At 35.6% G+C, this 18,045-nt stretch overlaps 3 protein-coding genes across 7 annotated transcripts in view; all 3 read left to right on the forward strand.

Annotated features, from left to right (window-relative positions):
- LOC113043087 (dual specificity tyrosine-phosphorylation-regulated kinase 4-like) overlaps positions 1 to 1,730 on the forward strand; it is a 31,247-nt gene extending 29,517 nt beyond the window's left edge. For all 5 annotated transcript variants that reach the window (XM_026202233.1, XM_026202232.1, XM_026202235.1 and 2 more), the window contains one exon: positions 148 to 1,730. In XM_026202233.1, the coding sequence (XP_026058018.1) occupies positions 148 to 416 (269 nt within the window). In that variant the 3' untranslated portion in view covers positions 417 to 1,730. The remainder of the gene's footprint in view (positions 1 to 147) is intronic.
- A 2,088-nt stretch (positions 1,731 to 3,818) lies between these two features.
- LOC113043095 (NADH dehydrogenase [ubiquinone] 1 alpha subcomplex subunit 9, mitochondrial) lies at positions 3,819 to 11,172 on the forward strand. The gene is made up of 11 exons (XM_026202244.1): positions 3,819 to 3,924; positions 5,076 to 5,246; positions 5,351 to 5,448; positions 5,527 to 5,618; positions 5,850 to 5,991; positions 6,158 to 6,260; positions 6,428 to 6,498; positions 6,598 to 6,674; positions 6,761 to 6,856; positions 10,752 to 10,818; positions 10,905 to 11,172. The coding sequence occupies exons 1-11, from the start codon at positions 3,870 to 3,872 to the stop codon at positions 11,073 to 11,075; spliced, it is 1,143 nt and encodes a 380-aa protein (XP_026058029.1). The 5' UTR covers positions 3,819 to 3,869; the 3' UTR covers positions 11,076 to 11,172.
- Positions 11,173 to 11,304: 132 nt separating this feature from the next.
- LOC113043090 (probable polypeptide N-acetylgalactosaminyltransferase 8) lies at positions 11,305 to 17,962 on the forward strand. Its single transcript, XM_026202239.1, has 11 exons — positions 11,305 to 12,036; positions 13,726 to 13,945; positions 14,303 to 14,469; positions 14,644 to 14,827; positions 14,908 to 15,105; positions 15,755 to 15,869; positions 15,958 to 16,143; positions 16,282 to 16,419; positions 16,545 to 16,640; positions 16,718 to 16,885; positions 17,000 to 17,962. The coding sequence occupies exons 1-11, from the start codon at positions 11,871 to 11,873 to the stop codon at positions 17,132 to 17,134; spliced, it is 1,773 nt and encodes a 590-aa protein (XP_026058024.1). The 5' UTR covers positions 11,305 to 11,870; the 3' UTR covers positions 17,135 to 17,962.
- The last annotated feature ends 83 nt before the right edge of the window (positions 17,963 to 18,045 follow it).

The following is an 18,045-nucleotide window of genomic DNA, read 5'->3' on the forward strand; positions in this document are numbered from 1 at the left end:
GTCTTGCTTGAAAACATCTTGAATTCAATCATTTTCAGTTAATAAAAATGAAATAGTGATAATAAATCTGAAATCTAATTACTTAAATTAATTTATCATTTTGTTATGTTATGCAAAATATGATTACTATCATTTATCTTTCCATAGCTGATAAATCTGGTTCTGACGACAAACTTAAGAGGGTCAGTGACACTTCAAGCAAAGGAGGCAAGACTGCATCAGAAGAGCGTCTGCGTCCAATAGGAGCATCAGCCGAGGAAGACAACGGTGAAGACACAGGCAAAAGTGTGAGCAAAGACAGCAAGTCGAACTCAAGTGGAGAGCGCTCCGTTCAGATCCTCATCAAACCTCAGACGGGCTCAAGCACTGATTCTTCAGAAGGACCGGAGCCTCAGTTTCTCCCTCCTATTGTATAAAACCCCAAAGATTTTAAGATTTGAACCCCAAAGAAATGATTTTATTGCGTATGGTTTATACTTCAGCCGCTTGGTCTGGACTTACCTGTTGTGCGGCTTAGACAGTTTGACTTGTTGTATGGCAAAAAGCCAAACAAATTATTATTTTTTTTAGCAGTTTCTTACTTGTGGTCTGTAAAGTTGCGGTCAAGCTAGAGTTTCAGCATCCAAAAATTATTTTATGACAATTGTGGCACGAGGATATGATGCTGTAAGGCTTTCTATACACTATAATACAATAAAATAAAATAAATAAATAGAGCCTCTATTTATAGTCTAGTGTGACCACATCTTCACTCTCCAGTCTAGAGGAATTAGATTAGTGGTCAAAGAGTGCTAGTCTGTGTATTCAGATGATTTGATTTCTAAGTAAAGTGAATACTTTGGTATCATTTTGGTGCTTGTGATGTATTTTGAAAGGATTATTACTAAAAGATTGTTTGTAACGCTAGCATATTTTACGGAGCATCATGCTATGTGCATGTTTATTGGGTCTAGTGTGCTTTTTCTTTTCGAAGCATCAAAGCTTTTAGCAATGTCATTAATAGAGCTCAAGGTTAAAGCTGCTTTATTGTGCAATATTACTGCATGGATTAACAGTGTTTGTACGCTTTGTTGCCATTTGCCAGTTTTTTATTTGTATTTTTATTATTTCTATGAGCTTGTAAGCTGTCGGTGCAATAATTACTGAGCCAAAGAAATTAATTGTATAAGTTTTTGTTCTAGAGAAACACATCCTCAGATTAAATCTGATGGAAAGCACACTAGATCATCAAAATGTGCACAATACTTGGGTGCTTGTATTGATGATGACTGATAATGATGGCAATGTTGATGATGATGGTTATGATTGAAGAGTGAAGGTCAAGAATGTTGCAGTTTAAAGTAAAATTAGTTGGTCATTGTAAGTTTATACAGAATTAAAAATACAACATTTACAACAGATAGTAATAGTACATTTTCCTGTATATAGAGTTGTTAAGGTAAATACCATGCACCCGTGTGGTTGCCACAAAGTCATGTAAACATTAGACAAGGTTTTACTTGTTCTCATTTTGTTTATCTGTTATCATTGAAAAAGAGATTTTTACTACCATATGCTATCTCTCTCCCTTGTTGTTTCTTGACAGTTTTGTTTATGGGATTTTAGAAGAAAGTTTTGGATCAAGGGTGTTAGTTAGAGCCTTCCAGTATTAGAAAGAAATCATTTAAATTGTCTCTTGAATAATGTCTAAAATACTGTCATACCTATGACAATAAAGATGTAAAACCGTACCGAATGTGAATTTATTTATTTATTTATTTATTTATTTATTTATTTATTTATTTGTGCAAAACTTAGTCTGGACTTGATTTATTTATTCAATAGAATTTATTTAGCCCAAAATTGATTGTATGTGTTTATCAAGGGGATTTTTATTCATTAATACTACCCTAATGAAATTCTGGTAAATGTAATACTTAGCCTCTTTTAAAGTTATTTATTAGATACTTGTACTTATTTATTAGATACTAGTATTTATTTATTAGACACTAGTACTTATTCATTAGATACTAGTACTTAATTTAATAGTGACTAGTAACTTTTATATTGTTACAAGCAAAAAATGTAAAGGTTTTTGCTATTGACTTCTATGGGGATCCGTCATTCTGATATCAACTATTCAGTTTTGACTAGTATGTATTCCACTAGTGACTAGTACTTAATTTTTATGTACTAGTAGTTATTCATTGGGTACTAGTATGTATTTTTTAAGATACTAGTACTCATTCATTAGATACTAGTACTTATTATTAGATACTAGTACTTATCCATTAGATAGTGGTACTTATTTAATAGATACTAGTACACATTTATTAGATACTACTGTAGTATGATTTTTTATTTTACTAGTAATTTTTTTATTGAACTCTACTGTAGCCATTTGGACGAGTCTATCTGAATGTTATTCAGCTGAATTTCCCAATAGCATCCAGCTGCAGCCCCGCAGATTCACCTCCGGCTAGACACCAGTGGCTGGACACCAGTGGATAGACAGCCTACGTCTGCTGTCCATCCACTGGTGTCCAGCCACTGGTGTCTAGCAAGAAGTGAGTCTGCGGGGCTGCAGCTGGATGCCTCTCCTGAAGGTTGGCGACTTTTCACCTATAAAACAGAAACTTGCTTAATTACTAGATAAAACCAACACACCAGTTCATATGAATAGATTATTTAACCTGATATGAAGTGTGCACTGCAAAAACGAGCATTATTTATGATCATCTCCGTCCAGTCTGTACGCCGTATTGCATTCAACCACAATTGTCTTCTTGATTTCTGCGAAGGAATGTCTGCCGGGATCCGGTAAAACTTTAGTTTTGAAACAATAATACTGTTCCTTCTAATTTTGCAGCCAAAAACACAACGAGAAGACATTTTAAAGTCAAAACCTCAAACTTTTAGCGCACCTGCTATGAGTTCTGCCTTATGTTTTGCCTCCAGCTAGAGCGGTGATGTCACAGTGACGTAAGCGATTAAGGGGTCTTATAGACTACTCAGTTTTGTATATTATAGTGAAATAGTGTTATTACAAAAGTAATTTTATTTACTTTGTTTAGTGTGTTTATTTAGAAATAATAACCATAATCGTTTATCGTTTTATTGATATATATATATATATATATATATATATATATATACACAGTACAGACCAAAAGTTTGGACACACCTTCTCTTTCAAAGAGTTTTCTTTATTTTCATGACTATTTAAATTGTAGATTCACACTGAAGGCATCAAAACTATGAATTAACACATGTGGAATTATATATGGAATTATATACATAACAAAAGAGTGTGAAACAACTGAAAAAAATATGACATATTCTAGGTTCTTCAAAGTAGCCAGCTTTTGCTTTGATTACTGCTTTGCACACTCTTGGCATTTTCTTGATGAGCTTGATAACTTTACAAAAGACACTAGTACCTAAAGAATAAACACCCTAAAGAATAAGCACTAGTAGCTGAAGAATAAGCACTAGTACCGTAACCTATATAATGGAAAGCATACTAGTATCTAAAAAATAAGTACTAGTAACATGAAAAAAGATAGTAGTATGGCTTATAGATTAAATGTTACGACAGCTTGCCATAGACGGTTGATTATACTGCGTCTAAACAATAAAATAATTACAAATAATACATAAATACTTTTATAGGTTTACCTCAACTTTAGTGCAAAGTGTGGGAAAACCCTTTATGTAGGCTAAGTGTTCTGTTTATTTTTTGTAATATATTTACAGCTTAGGTTTGCTTCTTTGAGGTATTTCACACCATATAAAAATCTTACTTTTTTACCGTACCTTTCAGCTTTCGCTTTTATCGCTTCGCGTTTGACCCTCCTCAGCCTCCGTCCTCCGTACTGACGGCCAGAATCATGGCGGCTGTCGCTCTGATTTGCCGTCCTGCGGGTGTCCTTCCCAAGCTCTCAGGTGAGCTCGCAGTTAGATTACTTTACCACACGGACAATGTGACTGTACAGAAACATTCATATAGATTAGAAGGTTAACAAGACGAACGATAAAGCGATTAGATGACGTTTAAACAAAATCGTTGTCTTGTGTTTTGTGACCCCGGCTGAAGACATCAGGCCTCAGCCTCACCTTTAATACATTACTATTGTCAGAAATATGCTTTCATGCCATTTAAAACTATAAACACAGTCATTTTTTACTGTAGAACCTTAGTTTTGTCACATTTTCAACTTAATGAAGTAACGTTAATATTTTTCTGTGTGGCGTGCTGCAGCATAACCGGAGAATAACGTTACGTGTTAAAACATATTCAAGTATTTATACACATCACAAGCGCACAGAAGATACCCAGAATGCTTGTTTTATCAATTTCCATTTCCTTTATACGATCTGCAACCTTTAACGTAATGTTTGTATGCGAAGTATTGTTATTCTGAAAGTCGTATTGCTTTTTACCACGGTTAACCATGTAAAGCCTGACTAGTAAAAAGAATAGTGAGTGTTTTGTAGGTTTAGATTTTAAAACATTTAGTTTTTAAACGTTTCATATCGGTTTTATGTTTTGTGTCACATTGAAGTCGTTCTAGAAGATTGTGTAACACAGTTTCTATTGTTGAATGTAATTTAAAAGGCCTTAGAAATGCATGTACCAAGTATTATACAGTAGGCTTTATAGGGTTAAATTACAGGTTCATCAATGTACATGAATTATTTATGTAGACATAAATATGTATGTGTATGTTTTTATAAACTTTTTATTATTGTTTTACATAAAATAAATAACCACATAACATCCATTTAGAATAAAACCAAAGAACAACAACAGACATATACTCAATTTACATATTCCAATGAGATAATTTTATTTATATATATATATATATATATATATATATATATATATATTTTTATATATATATATATTTTTATTTATATTTTATACACCCACACACCCACACACACACACACACACACACATATATATATATATATATATATATATATATATATATATATATATATATATATATATATATATATATATATATATATATATATATATATATTCTTTATTTATATTTTATTTATGTATATCATTTTCTCATCAGGTGCCTGTTCTCCGGTTTTGCTGGCGGCTGGTCCTGTGACGGTTCAGCACAGGAAGATCCATCATGCTGTGGTGCCCCGAGGAAAAGGAGGCCGCTCGTCTTTCAGTGGAGTAGCAGCGACAGTGTTTGGAGCCACTGGCTTTCTGGGGAGATATGTCGTCAACCGACTCGGTGAGTCATGATATTATTCATCGTAAAAACGTATTATTCATTCACTTATATATTATCCATTGTCATTTCACCGATTTGAAAAATAAAGTATGGGTTTGTTTTAGGACGTATTGGCTCCCAGATCGTGATTCCTCACCGATGTGACCAGTACGATCTCATGTACCTCAGACCTATGGGTGATCTAGGCCAGATCCTCTTTATGGTAAATGCACTCACCAGCATTCAAGTTATTTCCAGAAGACGAGTTTCCTCTCTAATATGCTTTTTAATGCTTTTACAGGAATGGGATGCAAGGGATAAGGAATCGATCAAAAGAGCGATTTCTCACTCCAACGTTGTGATCAACCTCGTGGGAAGAGAGTGGGAGACCAGGTACTAGAAAACAGCGCTGCATGATTTAGGGAAAAAATATAATTGTGGTTATTCTGATAAAAATTGCAATGTGATTCAAAAATATGATTAAAAGAAATGATCAGTCTTTTGTTTCAACTCAGTTCTTTCTAAACTAAACAGTTTTTATTCCGATACCTCAAGGTGGTCTGTAGATGTATTCCAAAAGATTATGTTTCTATTAAACATGCTGTCTTTTTTCCTCTTTTAAAGCAACTACAAGTTCGAAGACGTCTTCGTCTCCATCCCCCAGCAGATCGCAAGGGCAGCTCGTGAAGCCGGAATCAAAAAGTTCATCCATATGTCCCATCTCAACGCAGATATCCGCAGCCCTTCCAAGTACCTAAGGAATAAGGTAATGGTTTAATAATATAACACGCTTAATTAAAAACCATGCGTGTGCCAAATAGCAATTTAGGCTGCTAAGGTAGATCAAGTCAACACTAATACATTCTACGAAGGTAAAGTGGATAATTGTGTTTTTGTTGTGTCATACCTGGTCATGTGTTTGACTCCTGCAGGCTGTAGGTGAGGCAGTGGTTCGGGAAGAGTTCCCCGACGCCATCATTATGAAACCTTCGGAGTGCTTCGGAAGAGAGGATAGGTTCTTGAACCACTTTGCTAGTAGGTTTCTGATTATATCCTGAAATCAGATACTGATTGTTAACATAAAAAAATATATACCTTGTTGTTGTATGTTTTGTGATGACAGAAGTAGAATTTGTTCTGTCTTAAAGGGACAGTTGACCCAGTTGTTAAATGGATATTTCCTGTAATTGCTGTTTTTTTAGACATGCGTTGGTTTGGCAAAGCTGTTCCTCTCATTGCAATGGGCAAGCAGACAGTCAAACAGCCTGTTCATGTGAGTATCAACCAATATGAACAGAAGGGAATGTAAATATTTGCCATCATGGTTTATGATTATTTCAGATTAAAGATGCGATATTTTATTTTTTTTAAGGTGGTGGATGTGGCCAAAGCCATCGTCAGTGCCATTAAAGACCCTGATGCAAATGGAAAAACATATGCATTAGTTGGGTATGGGTCTTTTTTTCAAATTCACAATTTCCGATCTATGATTTCTTCTGTCCGAAACAATGTGAAATGAATCTCTTGCTCCACAGGCCAAACCGGTATCTACTTCATGACTTGGTGGAGTACGTATATGCCCTGGCCCACAGGCCTTATTTGGCTTACCCCATACCTCGCCCTCTCTATCAGTAAGCATTTTCTAAAAAATCTATTTACATTACTTTAGGGCTGCAACTAACGATTATTTTGATAATCGATTAATCTGTCGATTATTTTTACGATTAATCGATTAATCGGTTTATGTACTTATATTTTAGTTTTTTCAATTTTTTCCCCAAGTAAATTATTAATAAAGGGTCTTTATCATTCAGCATAGATTTTTAAGAGATTTTAACCATTTTGCATTGTCATATCCTCATCAAAAATATACCTGGAGTTGTTTTATTATGTTAGTAATCCTTTGTCGAACTCTTCTGCAATCAAAACACTGACCCATACTCTAGCAAAATTCACAAGGAGATTTCAAACATTGTTTTCACCATGGCAGTCCTTAGAGCTCCTAAAGTAGTTTAACATCCCAAACAAAGCTTAAGGAATCTTTGAGAACATATTTTCACAAAGTATAAGGATAAAACAGAATAAAATTGCAGTGCATTGTATTTTATTATTTACTGGGAAAAAGCTTTATAGCTTATGCTGTGAAATTGTAAACAATCCTTCGAAAAAAAGTGCCAATGGCATGAAACCTGAATGGAACTCACAATTTAAAGTAAAATCCATCAGAAGGTTGTCCAGAAAAAAAAAAAATTGGGACACACACAAAAAACCTGCTGTGTGAAAAAGAGCAGTGAATACTTAGGCCGGGTTCACACCGCAAGCTGCAGCAGAGCAGAAGCAGCGCGTATTTTTTTCGGCGCCTATGTTAACAGATGAGAGCGTTCACACCGCACGCAGAGGCTGCGCGGCAGAGCGTAGCAGAAGCAGAGCAGAAGCAGCAGTGCCGCGATCGTTTCGGCGCTGGGTCTATTTTTGCTGCTCTGCTGACGCTCAGTTAAAGTGAAAGTACACCTTTGATAGACAAAATAGATTTCACACAAAAAGTGCTCTAACTGCACAAATAAAGCACATCTAGGGTGTTTTAACAAGAACTAGAGTATGTTACGAAAAGGAAATTATTATAAAAAAAATATGTATAGAAGATAAAGTGACCATGGCCAAAATGATCATGATCATGGCCAAAATACACATGTACTTAAACGAATTTTGCCCAAAATTTGCATTAATGATATCTACTGTGTTCTTAGCAAATTACATTAAAAAATTATGATATTTTAAACCACATATTTTTCAATTTTTTATTATATTTTTTTCATATATTGTTTTTTTCTTTTTCTTTTTTTTACAAAATCTGTTAAAGTACTTACAGTTCTATCCAAAAATAGACATTTTGCCGAAATACAAAAACAACTTTAAATAATTAATATTGCTAGTTTAGCCTTGGAGATTTATTTATTATTAGTAGTTGTCGTATTCTTTTAACTAGGACTATATATTGGCAGAAGAACGGATGTCGTGCTGACAATCATAAACAACAGCACGTGGTGTCACAGGCAGTGGTCTTCAGAGTGCACCTGGAAAGACAATAATGGACGACACTCGTCTCATCGTGGAAGTTGAGAAATATCAAGTTCTTTATGATCCACACAATGTACTTTATAAAGACTTGCAGGAGAAGGAAAAAGCATGGGATGAAGTTGCAGCGGCTCTTATTGCAGATGGTAATACATTTTATAGTGTTTTTGACGCTTTCGCTGGCACACGAGCAAACAACTCAATATTTGATTCAAAATTGATTCAATTGGAACCATTCATTTACAATTTCTAAATTACACATAAGCACACAAATAACAAAAGCAGGTGATACATGCATTTATAATAAACAAGTAAATGCTGATTTCAAGATGAGCAGGAAGTCAAGGCTGTGAACCATTTACAATACACATAATTTAAAACCGTTTATTAAATTGGTTTTCAGGGTGTTTTTTGGTAGATTTGATTGCAAACAAACCCAGTGACAAGATGGTAATATGCACCATGTTCTCTCCTACGTCGGTTAATGGGATGAACCTAAAGTCTGCGTCTTTTTAGTCTCCTTAAAAAAAATTGCGCAATGGCCTTTCTTCTATCAACAACACGTATACTGCACGGAAAACAAAGACAGCAAAACAAAGATCCAACAAAAGTAACAATGAAATTATTAATTAAAAAAGCTTCTTGCCAAGTCTTTTTATTTAAATGTATTTTAAATGGGGAAATAAAGCAATGCGAACGTACCCATTATAGAGCACTCTGACCAAAATCTGCTGTTCAGTTGCGCGCTGCCTCCGCTGCCGGTGTGAAAGCAAAATAGGCGCGCGCTGCTTCTGCTCTGCCTACCTGCTGCTAACGCGCTGCTTCTGCTCTGCTGCAACTTGCGGTGTGAACCCGGCCTTAGAAAAGAAGTGCATTTTAAATATACTCAAACATTTACCTCTCTCATTCAGTCATAATTAGGCTGCAAGTCTGAATTATGAACTGGTAAACGACAAACTGATCACATAACATGTTTGTAAAGCTTTAAATGTTAACTGTTAAAAAGCAATGTTATCAGCTTTTACGACTTAACATTTGCAAACAACCTTGTACTGGAGAATCTGCACAAATAAAATTCTCAGGGGCCATTCACATATCGCACCTAAAAACGCGTGGAAAACGCTAGTCGCGCCGCTTTCTCCTTCTTTCCCCTGAGGCGTCTGCCTTTGCTAAGCAACCATGACGTGCCCTCTCCATGAAGACCCGGAAATTTCAGCAAAGGATAAATGGATGCGGTGTGGACGCGCCTGGAAAAACGGGCGCATCGCACCGCGTGCGTGTCGCGACCGCGTCGCTTCCAGTATGAGAGTGCATACTGCGCGCCTACATAGGAAATAACGTACTTGAGCACGCAAAAGACACAATATGCGAACGGCCCCTTAAACAGTTCAGTAGTGCAGAGTTTACAGGTTACTCTTCATTTTGAAGGCTCAAAGTAAAGTACTCCCACTTCCTGCTGAATGCTGCAGAGACGCTGTTCGGGAAGCACGTGACATAAAACGAGGCCAGCTATTGGCTATTCGCTACTTCACCTGCTGTACTGGCTGAGTAAAACCTCCGGTGGCTCATTACTGCCACACTTTGGTCGCTGCAGATTTGAAATATGCACGAAATGAGCCGCTTATGGCAAATAAAATTTATTTAGCGACGAATCGATTACTAATTTAGTTGACAACTATTTTAATAATCGATTTTAATCGATTAAATCGATTCGTTGTTTCAGCTCTACATTACTTCTCTTAAAGAAGCAGCAGGTTTATAGTGTCACCTAGACAGGTTTTTTTTAAGACAGGGTAAGGAAATGTAAGGAATAAATTGAAACTATAAAATAACATACTTTAAGATATAACAGATCTCAATTACTTTATTTAATTTACAAAAAAAAGAACCTTATGGCTTGAAAACAAAAACTAGAATATGTAATTATATCTATTACTATACCTTCTGACCACGTTATCATTAGTTTTTGGCTTGTTTCCAGTGTAAATTATTAAACACATTTAAATGAACTTCTACATTTACTTAAGAAGCGAAATTGCATAAAATAAGAAGTCTTGTTTTATTAGAGGTTTATAAAGATGAAGTGAGTTTATGCTTAAAGACAAGAACAAGTGTCTGGCAAGTTGAAAAATCAACTCAACGCAAAGGGAAAACTAGTTTTTCTTGTTTGATCTTGTTTTAAGCATAAACTTTTCAGAAAACGAGACTTCATATGTTTCGTTTTCATCTCAAGTAAATTTTTATCTCGATTTAAGGATGTTTAGATATTTGTATTGGAAAACAAAACAAGAAATTCTGAGGACAGTAGATCTTTTGTCGTTGTTGCACTGAATACAACATTTAATGCCATGGGTCAAGAGAATGTATCATACAAATATCATACAAAGTTCACCTTTAACCTGACAATTTACACAAGTTTGAATACATTCCCTTTGTGTTTTCTGGTTTTAGCCTAATCGCAAGATTTTTTGAGATGAACCCATTCGAGCCCTGGACGACCCGTGATAAAGTCGACCGGGTATGTGTTTCAGAGCATTACAAAGTGAGAGATTTTGTTTGCTGTCAAGACCATAAATAGCTGACCATAAAAATGGTCTTTTGTAGTTCCACACAACGGACATGAAGTACCCTGACCTGCCAGGACTGGAGGATTTGGGCATCACACCGTCCTCCATCGAGCAGAAGGCCATTGAAACGTTGCGTCGTCATCGCCGTTACCGCTACCTGGATGCGGAGATCGGAGAGACCAAGCCTGCTAAAACAGTCAGCTATTAAACAAGCGGCAGTTGCTCTTGTGTCCAGTCAGATCTCTGCTGGCCCTAACGTGTTGTCTAGTTTTGCTTCTGTACATAAATAAAGATATTCAACCTTATATCCTTGGCATGTTTTTTCCCCTCTTGTTTTGAGTGTGATGCATTAACCTTATGTTTGCCCCTCAAATGTAAGAAAACAAATACAGTTTTAACAGTGATTAACAGTGATTTTAAAAATTTGACCTGTTTTGTGGACAACATATTTGCAAGAGTTTAATATTAAGTGTCTTTAAAATGACATGTGATCTGTATGCTAAGTTATAGGGGCTGTACATGTTTGATAGAGATTAGTATTGATCGCATGAACATTAGGCTATTCAGTGTATTTTTTAATTCTAGAGTTTAGTTTTCTTGTGTTGCAAGATCCCATGTTTCTTGTTTAATAATATATTGTCTAACAAAGAATTACATTTAAAAAAAAAATCAAAGAATTGTGAAAAACAATTTAGCAGCACAACTGTATTCAACTATTCAGCATATCAGAATGATTTCTGGAGGATCTTGTGATACTAAGGCTGGAGTAATGATGCTTAAAAATAGCTTTGCATCACAGGATAAAATTATATTTTAAAATATAAAGTATTGAAATACAAATAGAACTTTGGAACTTTGACTTCATGCCTCTGACCAAATCGGCAAAACTTGAACCACTCCCATTTCATTATCAGAGGTGGCTTGCGTAAATCAAAGTACACATTTGTTGACACTCAGGTTTATGTACAGGTCTTCATATACCTCGTCGTAAGACATTTGGAAAATGAAGATTGCAGCAAAAGTGGTGTGTTTGTTAGTTATCGCTGTAGTAGTTTACAGTCTTGTGTACATGTCATTTATCGGACAGGTGAGGAACAGGTTACAAAGGCCAGAAGATCTGGAGATTCTCAGAAGACTGAAGAGAATAGAAGATCAAGTTTATAAAATAGGTGAGTTTGTGCTCATTACATACATTTGAGAACATATTATTTCTTCATGATCTCAACGCTTGTTTGTACAGGTGCTGGTCATATAATTATTATATCATCAAAAAGTTGATTTCACTAATTTCATTCAAAAAGTGAACCATGTATATTACATTCATTCATTACACACAGACTGATATATTTCAAATGTTTATTTCTTTTTAATTTTCATGATTATAACAACTAAGGAAAATCCCAAATTCAGTCTCTCAGAAAATTAGAATATTACTTAAGACTATTACAAAAAAAGGGTTTTTAGAAATCTTGGCCAACTGAAAAGTATGAACATGAAATGTATGAGCATGTACAGCACTCAATAGTTTGTTGGTTCTCCTTTTGCCTGAATTACTGCAGCAATGCGGCGTGGCATGGAGTCGATCAGTCTGTGGCACTGCTCAGGTGTTATGAGAGCACAGGTTGCTCTGATAGTGGCCTTCAACTTTTCTGCATTGTTGGGTTTGGCATATCGCATCTTCCTCTTCACAATACCCCATTGATTTTCTATGGGGTTAAGGTCAGGCGAGTTTACTGGCCAATTAAGAACAGGAATACCATGGTCCTTAAACAAGATACTGGTATCTTTGGCACTGTGTGCAGGTGCCAGGTACTGTTGGAAAATGAAATCTGCATCTCCATAAAGTTGATCAGCAGCAGGAAGCATGAAGTGCTCTAAAACTTCCTGGTATACGGCTGCTTTGACCTTGGACCTCAGAAAACACAGTGGACCAACACCAGCAGATGACATGGCACCCCAAACCATCACTGACTGTGGAAACTTTACACTGGACCTCAAGCAATGTGGATTGTGTGCCTCTCCTCTCTTCCTCCAGACTCTGGGACCCTGATATCTAAAGGAAATGCAAAATTTATTTTCATCAGAGAACTAACTTACAAATAACTTTGGACCACTCCGCAGCAGTCCAGTCCATTTTATCTTTAGCCCAGGCAAGACACTTCTGACGCTGTCTGTTGTTCAAGAGTGGCTTGACACAAGGAATGCGACAGCTGAAACCCATGTCTTGCATACATCTGTTTGTAGTGGTTCTTGAAGCACTGACTCCAGCTGCAGTCCACTCTTTGTGAATCTCCCCCACATTTTTAATGGGTTTTGCTTCACAATCCTCTCCAGGGTGCGGTTATCCCTATTACTTGTACACTTTTTTCTACCACATCTTTTTTCCTTCCCTTTGCCTCTCTGTTAATGTGCTTGGACACAGAGCTCTCTGAAAAGCCAGCCTCTTTTGCAATGACCTTTTGTGTATTTCCCTCCTTGTGCAAGTTGTCAATGTTCATCTTTTGGACAATTGTCAAGTCAGCAGTCGTCCCCATGATTGTGTAGCCTACAGAACTAGACTGAGAGACCATTTAAAGGCTTTGCAGGTGTTTTTAGGTAATTAGCTGTTTAGAGTGTGACAGGTGTCTTCAATATTGAACCTTTTCACAATATTCTAATTTTCTGAGACACTGAATTTAGGATTTTCCTCATTCACATTATCATCAAAATTAAAGGAAATATACATTTGAAATATATCAGTCTGTGTGTAATGAATGAATATAATATACAAGTTTCACTTTTTGAATGGAATTAGTTAAATTTTTTGATGATATTCTAATTATATGACCAGAACCTGTATACCGTACTTTCATTTTCAGCCAAAGTAATAGAGGTCAAAAATCAAGAGGCTGTTGTGGAACAAAAAATCACAAAAAAGAAGTTGTATCCACAATCACCTCTTTTCCGTTCATGGGGAGCCGAACTCACAGAAGAAGAACAAATGGAAGCAGAGAGGCAGTTTCAGGAATTTGGATACAATGCGTTCCTCAGTAACAGATTACCACTGAACAGAACAATCCCTGATACTCGAAGCATCAGGTAACTCCTTAACTACTGTTTTCTAGCCGAAGATGTATTTTCTATATTAATATATGAAGAGTTCATTTGCAAAAACAGATAACTCAATTTTTTTCTTACCAAATTATGTTTTTATGATGTCATGTTTTTGTTGTGTTTTATTGTATTAGTTAGCTATATTGTTTTGTTATTTTTAAACTAATTTAAATAACCCAACTGCAGTTTAATTGAGATTGCACATTGTTAAATTGAAAATTGTTAAAAACAGAGTTATCGGTTTATCAAATGTAATGTATTCATATATATATATATATATATATATATATATATATATATATATATATATATATATATATATATATATATATATATATGCAGATGTACTGTGAAGATCTACCCTAAGGACCTGCCAACCATTAGTGTGATTTTGATCTACTTTAATGAGGCTCTGTCAGTCATTAAAAGGGCAATCTGCAGCATCATCGACAAAACTCCTGCTCATTTGCTAAAGGAGATCGTCCTGGTGGACGACCACAGCTCCAATGGTTAGTTTTACCCTTAACATTTGTCTTATTTTATCTAATATTAGCTGTTTTCTTATTTATTTTTCAAGCATAAATCTGATATTTAATTTATGGAAAATATAGAGACTCATACTCCAAATATGAATTGTTTAATATAACAATTTATTCTGTTGCATGTTTTTCATTTCTCGACAGAGGATCTGCAATTGGCTCTAGATGAATATATTGATCGAATTAATAAAGACAACCCTGGTTTAATCAAGAAAGTGAGACACAAAGCGCAGATGGGGCTTGCCAAGGCCAGAATCTCAGGCTGGGAAGCGGCCACAGGTCAGGTGATAGCCATTCTGGACGCGCACATTGAAGTTCATTTGGAATGGTAAACATTAGCCCATGCTTAGTAATTAGAGGGATTTCATATCTCTGCTAAATATACATTTGACTGCCGTATTGTTCTAGGGCAGAGCCACTACTTGCAAGAATCAAAGCAGACAGGACAGTAGTGGTGTCACCAGTGTTTGACAATGTGCTTTTTGACACACTGGAGGTTACTGAGTATACTCCATCTGCTCATGCATTCGACTGGAACCTCTGGTGCATGTACGAGTCCTTCCGGCCAGAATGGTACAAAAACAACGACCCATCAGTACCAGGGAAGTACGTGCTCCAACTTTTTCCACTATTGTTATTAATCACTTTCCCTTCACCTTCAATTAATTTTAAATGCCCCTGGATAGTGCCACATACAGATTTTTTTATTATTATTATTTACTATATTTTTTTTCACAAAGTGGTTGACCAAATAATTTAACATTTATTTGCTTATTTAGTTTCTAAATAATATATTTTTTGTTAGTTTTTTTTAACAAATCGGTTGAGCAAACAACGCAACATGAGTTGGCAATGTACCATTTATAAAGATGGTTGCTTATTTGATTCCTGAATGAATCAGTGTTTTTAGAATGAATCAGCTAAGCAAACCATGCAGCCTTTAAAAATGGTTGCTTGTTTAATTACTGAATCTGTGTTTTTGAACTAATCGTTTAAACAATTCCTAAATGAATCTGTGTTTTTGATGAATTGGTTGAGTGGGTAATGCAACATTTATTTAAAACGGTTGATTTCTTGTTCCTCAACAATTTTACTTGCTCATAATGAGTCGTTTTTGTAATCATGCTGGGAACGGAGTAAATGCAGCATCATGTGTAAACTATTACCATAGTTTATTTTGTATTAGCTACAGTTTGCGGTTTATGATTTGATGGTAGTAGAACGTACAAGTAGTTTGATTTTTCTGCATTGTTAGGAGTCCCTCAATCATGGGTATTCTTGCCGCTGATCGTCAATTCCTGGGAGAAATTGGAGTTTTGGATGAAGGAATGACAATTTATGGAGGTGAAAATGTTGAACTTGCAATACGTGTAAGTCAGTAATACAAACAGTGGCTCCAAAAGAATGCATATAATGTATGTGAAAGTGCTTGAATTTGATCAGTAATATATAAATCAGGTCTGGCTCTGCGGTGGGAGTATTGAAGTGGTGCCATGTTCAAAGATCGCACACATTGAAAGAGAACATAAGCCATATTCACCAGATCTCAGCAAACCCATGATTCGAAACGCCCTGAGAGTGGCTGAAATCTGGCTGGATGAATATAAATCAAATGTGAATATTGCCTGGAATCTCCCTCTTAAGGTAAGAGGAACAGTAAACTTTGTTTTAAGGTTAGCTCAAGCTGAAACTGAATATTAACCGTCTTGTTTATAACTTCTAATTCCACTGATTCTCATATCAGCCTGGACCTGGTTGATAAATGAACTGTTTTTTCTTCAGAATCATGGGATTGATATTGGTGATGTAACCGAAAGAAAAAAGTTAAGAGAGAAACTCAAATGTAAGCCCTTCAAATGGTATCTGGAAAATGTATATCCTCTTCTAGACAGCTGGGAAGACATAATTGGTTATGGTGTGGTAAGATATTATTTAATAGATGCTCAAAGTCTTCTGATACAATTCCCCTCCAAAATAGATTTAAATAAAGTTGGTCCATCTAAACTATTTATCCCTAAACTGTCGCTGTTTATTTCTCATGGCAGCTGAAGAATGACCTCCAGACAGTCTACTGTGTTGATCAAGGTGAAGTTCCTGGAAGTGTCCCTGTTCTGTATGAATGTCATTACTATGACCCTCAGGTACTGTATGTGAGTGTAAACCTTTACCTTTAGGAACCATGTCCAAAAAGCACTCTTCATTTGATTGTCTCTCACAGCACTGTTATTACACCCGTAATGGAGAGGTCTACATTGGAGGCATCAAATCCCACACGTATAACTCTAACCGTTGTCTAATGGATCCTGGTAGTGGAAATACACCAGCGCTGCATGACTGTAAAAATGCCAAGGAGAAACGATTGAGTATATACTGGGACTTTTCTCAGGTACAGTCCTGCTGTATTTTACAGCACATTGTTTATAGCATTGCTAAATGTGTGATTAACATGTACTGTTATAATCAGAGAAAATTAATTATCTGGTCTCTGTTTCATTTTTAGGGAAACGCAATAAGGAACAGAAACACAAATCGATGTCTTGAGATCGGACAAGGAGAGGATTCCTACTATCGTCTTATTGTGCAGACATGCACAGGACAGAAATGGACTATACAGCATGTTATCAAAGACTTTTAAAAGGAAGTTTCACAGAAGTGAAAATATAGTAGAGGAAATAGCTGTAGAAACCTCAAAATAATGTGTACAAGTATGTGAATGGAAATATGTGACACTGGACCACAAATCCAGTCATAACGGTCTTTTTAATTGAGATTTATACCTGATAACTTTACCTTATACCTGATACCTTATACTTAAATAAGCTTTCCATTGATGTATGGGTTATGATCGGACAATATTTGGCAGATATACAACTATTTGGAAATCTGGAATCTGAGGGTGCAAAAAAATCAAAATATTGAGAAAATCACCTTTGAAGATGTCCAAATGAAGTTTTCAGCAGTGAATATTATTAACCAATAATTAAGTTTGGTATATTTATGGTAGGAAATTTACTAAATATCTTCATGGAACATGATCTTGACTTAATATTAATATTTACTTTTGATCATTTCGACCCGTACAATGTATTTTTGGCTACAAATATATCCGTGTTACTTTTTGTGGTCTAGGGTCACATATACATTTGATTGTATTGGTCTGTGTATGAGGTCTGTGTCCTGTGACAGAAGTAATAATTTCAGTGCTGAACTACTGGTGGTAGGCCTAACATTTCAAGATGTTCCTCAGACACTGATTAAACTATTACAGTAAAATGACGTTGGTGTTGGTTTTACAGCATAACAAATTACTAATGTAGGATAAATAACCATTTTAATAAAATATACTAGTCTAAACGTTGCAGCATTAAGCACATTATCATATGGATTTCCTTATCAGTGGAATTTAGCACGGAAAGGTTTTTGTGGACATGTAATAACAAAAAACGGGATTGAAAGCAGACATATTGAAAAGTGTTTACCTATAAATGTGTGGGGAATTGTGCGTGGTGTATTCGTTTCAGTCACTCATGAGAAATAACCGCGAGA

This window comes from Carassius auratus, chromosome 25, assembly GCF_003368295.1.
Source record: "Carassius auratus strain Wakin chromosome 25, ASM336829v1, whole genome shotgun sequence".
In the NCBI taxonomy this organism is placed as follows: Eukaryota; Metazoa; Chordata; class Actinopteri; order Cypriniformes; family Cyprinidae; genus Carassius; species Carassius auratus.

What these genes read in the sequence shown, in the direction of transcription:
- LOC113043095 (XM_026202244.1), top strand. Translation starts at nt 3,870, where the DNA reads ATGGCGGCTGTCGCTCTGATTTGCCGTCCTGCGGGTGTCCTTCCCAAG. An exon ending in AAAACATATGCATTAGTTGG is followed by an intron (nt 6,675 to 6,760) that starts GTATGGGTCTTT and finishes CTTGCTCCACAG; the next exon opens with GCCAAACCGGTATCTACTTC. An exon ending in CCCGTGATAAAGTCGACCGG is followed by an intron (nt 10,819 to 10,904) that starts GTATGTGTTTCA and finishes GGTCTTTTGTAG; the next exon opens with TTCCACACAACGGACATGAA.
- LOC113043090 (XM_026202239.1), top strand. Translation starts at nt 11,871, where the DNA reads ATGAAGATTGCAGCAAAAGTGGTGTGTTTGTTAGTTATCGCTGTAGTA. An exon ending in GACCCATCAGTACCAGGGAA is followed by an intron (nt 15,106 to 15,754) that starts GTACGTGCTCCA and finishes CTGCATTGTTAG; the next exon opens with GAGTCCCTCAATCATGGGTA. An exon ending in TATACTGGGACTTTTCTCAG is followed by an intron (nt 16,886 to 16,999) that starts GTACAGTCCTGC and finishes TTTCATTTTTAG; the next exon opens with GGAAACGCAATAAGGAACAG.